This window comes from Lactuca serriola, chromosome 4 (genome assembly GCF_051521515.1).
Source record: "Lactuca serriola cultivar US96UC23 chromosome 4, Lser_US96UC23_V15, whole genome shotgun sequence".
In the NCBI taxonomy this organism is placed as follows: domain Eukaryota; kingdom Viridiplantae; phylum Streptophyta; class Magnoliopsida; order Asterales; family Asteraceae; genus Lactuca; species Lactuca serriola.
Window position 1 is genome coordinate 54,988,750 of NC_136411.1, and position 6,783 is coordinate 54,995,532.

The window sequence follows — 6,783 nt, forward strand, 5'->3', positions numbered from 1 at the left end:
ACATAATCATATCATTGCAAGATATAAAACATAAAGTACCACCTTTCCAAAAGCAATTCAAATGCAAACCCCATCAGCTCTATTTAGTATTTACAACCTTTTTTATAGGTTCCATGGGTCGCCACTATCCACAAACAAAACATCCTTAAAGTTTAAGAAAATATAAAAAATAAGTTTTCAATATTTAAGGGATGAAATATAACATTATATTTTATGTATTATGAACTTAGTTTAAGTAGCCTTTACTTTACCGTAGTTCCTATTTTGTGTAAAACATCAAAATATTCATTAGCAAAAGAAATATCAAACATGATGCCTTCCAAAACTTTAATATCTTCAATGCAAAGATGATAATGATGAGAAAATTACAAATAAATCATTATAATCTAATTAAATAATACAATAAACGAACCATTAGAGAGAGAGAGAGAGAGAGACGATCGTAAACGTGAAATCATTGTCTAGATGGTGCGCAAAAATCTCTTATTGATCCCCAAGAATAAAATCTCAAAATAATAAAGATTTGCTAGTAGGGGGAACCTATTTGGTTGATAAAATGATAAGGTTTCAATTTCCACAACGATGACCACCATGGAAACCTCCACCATTATGTCCGGTATATGAAACAATAATTGGAATTTTCTTCCAAGAAATTAAAATTTAATAAACAACTATTAACATTAGAAGTCACTATTAGACGATTGAAAAGGTTTTTAAAAAAAAATTGAATCGAAATCCATACATCAACCCATACTTGTGGTACTGTGAATATGAAGTCACCTTATAAACAGTTGCATAACATTTGGTAAATGTTAGTTTTTAATGCATATTCGTCAAAACATACACACTAATAAATGAAATGATAGCAGCCAAGGTGCTTAATTTGTTTTACTAAAATTAATTTTGGCAATCTTAACAAAATAAAATTGGTTCATCTTACTTTTATCTTCAATCTGAAGAAAATAAAACCAGTTAATCAGTTTAATAGACATACCTTGCTCAATCCATCTTCTATACTCCGACCCATATGAAGCAATAACGGACATATAACTACCATGTTGTTGACTCCGAATTGCAGACTTGAAAACTCATTAGAATTTATTTTTTAGAAAAAAAAGATTTAATTTAGGGTTTCACGTGAAAGAAAAATCGGCATATACTGCTGAAAGAAAATTCGCCATACTTGTTGCCCGACGCCAAAGAGAATCATGATGATTTAGGCTGTGGGGAGTGGTCACCATCAGCCACCGGAAAAGTAGTGTTACCTCTGCACCACATCAGCTTCACCACCAACTCACTACATCTAGAAAATGGTCACCACTAGTCTGAAGCAGTCAACTTCTTCTCAAAGAAGTTCCACGAAAAATGGGTGGTTAGGCCAGTATTTCGCAGCAATCTGTTTCGGAAGCTTGCGGTGGCTGATGAGAATTTCTTAGAAGCCCCCATCTCAATTTCTAAAATCAAGCAGGTTGTGTGGGCATGTGGTAGTGAGATAGCTCCAGGGCCCGATGGGTTCACTCATAAATTCTTCAAAAAATATTGGGAGACAATAAAAAAATGATATCTATGGCTATGTAAAGTACTTTGAACACTATGGAAAGTTCTCAAGGGGTTGTAACGCGTCTTTTATTACCTTGGCTGCAAAGGTCAAGGACCCCCTCCGCCTTGTTGACTATCAGCCAATTAGTTTGATTGGTTCGCTATATAAATCATCGCTAAGATCCTAGCTCTTAGGGTCAAAAAGGTTATTGGAAGTGTAGTTGGAGATGTCCAATATGCTTTTGTGGAGGGTAGAAATATATTGGAAGGCCCACTCATTGTGAATGAGATTTGTTCGTGGGCAAAGCATAGGAAAAAGGAAATTTTATTATTCAAAGCCGACTTCAACAAAGCTTTTTGATTCTGTAAACTAGGGATACTTGGAGTCCATTATGCTCCAAATGAACTTTGGCCCAAAATGGCGCTCATGGATCAGGGGTTGTTTGGAATCAGCGAGAGCTTCGATTATTATCAATGGGAGTCCCACAAAAGAGTTCGTACTATCGAAGGGTGTTAGGCAAGGTGATCCATTATCCCCCTTCCTGTTCATAATTGCAATGGAGGGGTTGAATATAGCAATGAAGTCGGCAGTCTCAAAAGGCGTTTTTGATGGTATTCACATTCCTAATTCCAATATCTGTGTGTCCCACCTGTTGTACGCAGATGATGCCCTGTTCTTGGGGGAATGGTCGAAAAAAAATATTGACAACTTGGCAAGGATCCTTCGCTGTTTCTATGTAGCTTCTGGCTTAAAGGTCAATTTCACTAAATCCAAAGTTTATGGTATTGGAGCGCCATTGCAAGAAGTGAACAATTGGGCGTGTCGACTAAGATGTGAACCTGCATCCGTCCCCTTCACCTTCTTGGGGGTCCCGATTGGGGCCAATATGAACCGTATTGCCACATGGCAGCCTGTCATGGAGAAACTAAAAAGTAAGTTATCAAGTTGGAAGGCGAAAACTCTCAGCTTTGGTGGTAGAGTCACCCTCGTAAAGGCAGTCCTTGGTAGCATCCCCATATACTTTTTGACCATTTTCAATGCCCCAATTAGAGTTATTAACTTGCTCGAGAAGATCCGAAGACAATTCATCTGGGGTGGTCCAAATTGTAACAGGAATATCAACTGGGTTGCGTGGGGGAAAATCATTGCTCCAAAAAAGGTGGGCGGTCTTGGTCTGGGATCAATACGATCGTTAAACCTTGCACTTCTCACCAAATGGTTATGGCGATTGAACAATGAACCAAATGCACTTTGGGTTAAGATTATCAAGGGGCTTCATTTCTTAAATGGAGAGGAACAAGGCATCTGCCTAAGGAGTCACTGGAACGGTGTCTGGAGAAGTATTGTCAAATGCAAAGCCATCCTAGATAGAATAATCATTCCCTTTGATGAGGTAATGAAACCGGGTATACCGGGACAGGGGTGGGTATCTCCATTTGTCATGAATGCAGAATTTTGTATGGCTCTCCTACGTGAAAGGATTGAAAGGGCAGATTTCCCTGTTTGCGACGGAAGATTCCCATGGCTAAAAATGATCCCACTGAAAGTCTTGGGATTCGTTTGGCGTGCTAAACAGAACAAGATACCCACATCTGAAGCCCTCCGAAATAGGGGCATTGTATTGGAATCGTCCTTGTGTGGAGTGTGGAGTGAGTCTGAAGAGACAGGAGATCATCTCCTGGTCTCATGTCCTCTAGCAAAGGATATTTTTCAGTTGATCTACAATTGGTGTAATGTCCAGGTGTCAGGGCTCCAATCGGTAAGCAACATGATCGACTTTGCCTCAAAATGGGGAAATTGCCCCAATAAAAGGAAAACGTTAATCACGATACTGTTCGGCACATTATGGTGTCTATGGAGGGCTAGGAACGATAAAATTTTCAACAAAGCTCAATGGCAACCGGCGAAAATCGTTTCTATTATACAGTCTCAAACATTTAATTGGGTTAAATATCGTGGTGAAAAGACAAAGTTAGAATGGAGTTTGTGGATTAAAAACCCACTAAATTGTAACTGAATGAATGTAACAATTTCGCCTCACTAGCTACTTGCTGGTGGGGTTGAGTACTTAATAAAATAGATTTTTTCGCCGGTTCAAAACAAAAACTAACAATATTCATTTTTTTATTTTTTTTTATTTTTTGTAACATTTATATTAAATAAAAAACATAATTTATAACATAAATAAATTATTTATTTTTGTAACATTATATTAAATAAAAAACAAAATTTATAACATAATTAAATATATTTTTTTTGTAACATTATAGTAAATAAAAAATATAATTTATAACATAAATAAGTTTTTTTAAAACACAAAAAATAAAACCACATTTCATTAATTAAAACAAAGATTTAAAACATAAATTACTAAAACAAACATAAAACATGATAAATCAAACATTACACTACTTAATTAAAAAAAAACAAAAAAACAAAAAAAACAAAAAAAACAAAAAAAACAAAAAACAAAAAACAAAAACTTAAAACATAAAACCATAGACAAATACTACTCGTCGCCGTCATCGACCTCATCACCCTCACCTGTCTCGTCGTCACCTTCTGCATTTGCCTCGTCATCATCACCCTCATCCTCTTCGTCTTCATCGTCATTTCCCCCTTCTAGATGTCTCCCCCATATGTGCTTGGTCAAATCGTGACATAGATTCTAATGTGTTTCATGATTATGAATTTCCAAAACTCTAGAGAAGTATGCCGGGCTGCCAACTTGTATCACTGCAGGTGGATTAAGTATATCGTTCCCAGTATATGAACATATAGTCATGCTCTCTTCTTCTATTATCATGTTATGTAAAATAACACAAGCAGTCAACACCGTCATTAGTTTTTCCCTATCCTATGTTTGTGTCAGATGCTTTATTATGTGTCACTTTTGTTTTAGGACTCCAAACGCTCGTTCCACGTCCTTCTGTGCAGATTCCTATGCTAACTTGAACAATTTTCTTTTTTCATCGACTTGAAATGAATATGACTTGACAAATGTAGCATACTCTAGATATATCCCATCACCTAGGTAATACACGTACTTATATTCATTTCCATTCACAACGTATGACATGTCTGGTGCTTTACCCCGCAAAATATTGTTAAATAACGGAGACGCTTGAAGCGTATTCAGGTCATTGTTGGACCTCGCTATACCAAAGAACGCATGCCAAAACCATAGGTCATGTGAAACAACCGCCTCCAATATAACAGTCGGGACCTCATGATCTCCTGGCGTGAATTGACCACGCCACGCATTGGGACAATTTGCCCACTCCCAATGTCTACAATCAATACTACCAAGCATCCCTGGAAAACCATGTTTAGCTTGATGCGCAACATACAACTGTTCGACATCACTTTTAGTCGGATGTCGCAAGTATATGTCACGGTAAAACTCTATAACATACTCACAGAAAAGATATGTACACTCTCAACCCGTCCTCTCAGACATTTTCAGATACTCATCTAATGCGTCTACGGTTATACCATATCCCAACTGCCTAAGAGCGGTCGTATATTTTTGTATTGTAGTAAAACCGTGTTTACCTCTAGCATCCCATCGTAATTGGAAAAACTCATAATTACGTTTCAAATCTCTAGCTATACGTAAAAATAAAGTTCTACTAATACGCAAACGATCCTCGAATTTTGCTAGGTCGTATAAACTATCAGAGGCAAAATAATCACGTACCAAAAGTTCATGTGCCGCCTCTTGATCCCGGTTGATCCACTTTCTATGCTTCTTCTCACAATGTGAACTTTCGCCTCTCTCATTAATCAAGTCTTGTGCCGCAGACAATAGTGTGCACAAAATCAAGTCGTCATCAGAACCACTATCCATTTTTTGTTGAATGTGTGTGTTTGATTTGAGAGAGTATTTGTGTTTGTTTTGAATTTTTTTTGTAAAAATGGATATATATATATATATATATATATATATATATATATATATATATATATATATAGATAGATAGAAATTAAGAATGGCAGGTGTGATAATTAATTAATTAATTAATTATTTTATATATCATTCACATGCAAGCAGACGGTCAAAAAAAGGAATAACCAATCACTTCTTACGTCATGTTTCGTCTCCAGCTCCACGTCACAAGCAACCCACCGGAAGATGGGGCGGTGTTCACACGTGAAGGGAGCTGACACGCGTCTCTTTGCCCTCCACTCCGGGTAGCCTTAGGGTTTCCAGTGGGCTTTTGAGTTGCACAAAAATTTAAGGAGTTGACATACATAGGATTCAAAGTGATGTCATATTCTACGAAATGATGTCATTTCGCATAAAAATTGTAGTTTTTTTAAAGTTTTTTTGTGTTAAGGACCACTCGTAAAGCAATTTTACTAGTTGAAAATTCCATATTCAACATACCTGTTTTTGCACACATTGGTGTGGAGGGTTCAATAGACATATTTAGTCATCATGCCTGGCATCCCCACGTACATATATATAAATAAACTATTCGAAAGCAATTTACACATACCCAAAGCCTGAAAACATGCAACATACGTCTTTTTTTTTTAAAAATTAAAATAAGTTAGTTATGAAATTATAACAGCCAATTAAATGTGGTAAACCTTAAAAGTAATGCTGTAATGTCATGGTTGTATTCCATCCTTTTATAGATCATGTATTGCATGTAGCCATATATTACGTAACTGGGCCTTCATTGGAAAAGGCCCAAAAATTTGATCTATATACCACATTCATCTCCAACATTTACTTGAATTGTGTGGTGCTTCACCCTTGTCAATGTATAAACAAAACCTATAAATCGAGCATCATCAACACTACAATTATAGAAAGCATTTGTAAGATTTAATTACGGAGAAAATGTCTATAAAAGTTTTTGTTATTTATTTATAAAACAGTTAAAAATTAGAAAAAGGATCATAGTAGCCATAATTTTCGTATGTTGTCATCTACTAAAATCTAGGTGACCTTTAATCTCTTTTTTAAAAATTTCGTAGGTCACCATCTTCAAAACTTTAGGTGGCTTGCGAAAAAATATATTTTTTATTATAAATTTTTGTAGGTCAACACTTGCAAATATCTATGATCGGCGTTTTTTTTTTTTTTTTTTTTTTTTTGAGATATTTGCAAGTCACCTTTCGGATTGAAAGAACTCACATGCTCTAATGATATTATAGAGTTTGTAGGTAAAAGTATAAAGTTTTTTATTCATAATTTTCCCCACATACAAACACAGAGTGCAATATGTCCA

At 35.9% G+C, this 6,783-nt stretch overlaps 1 protein-coding gene across 1 annotated transcript; it reads right to left on the reverse strand.

Annotated features, from left to right (window-relative positions):
- Positions 1-4,481: 4,481 nt before the first annotated feature.
- On the reverse strand, positions 4,482-5,390 carry LOC145098389 (uncharacterized). Its single transcript, XM_079036020.1, has 2 exons — positions 5,096-5,390; positions 4,482-4,945 (listed from the first exon to the last, which is right to left on the reverse strand). The coding sequence occupies exons 1-2, from the start codon at positions 5,388-5,390 to the stop codon at positions 4,482-4,484; spliced, it is 759 nt and encodes a 252-aa protein (XP_078892146.1).
- Positions 5,391-6,783: the final 1,393 nt, after the last annotated feature.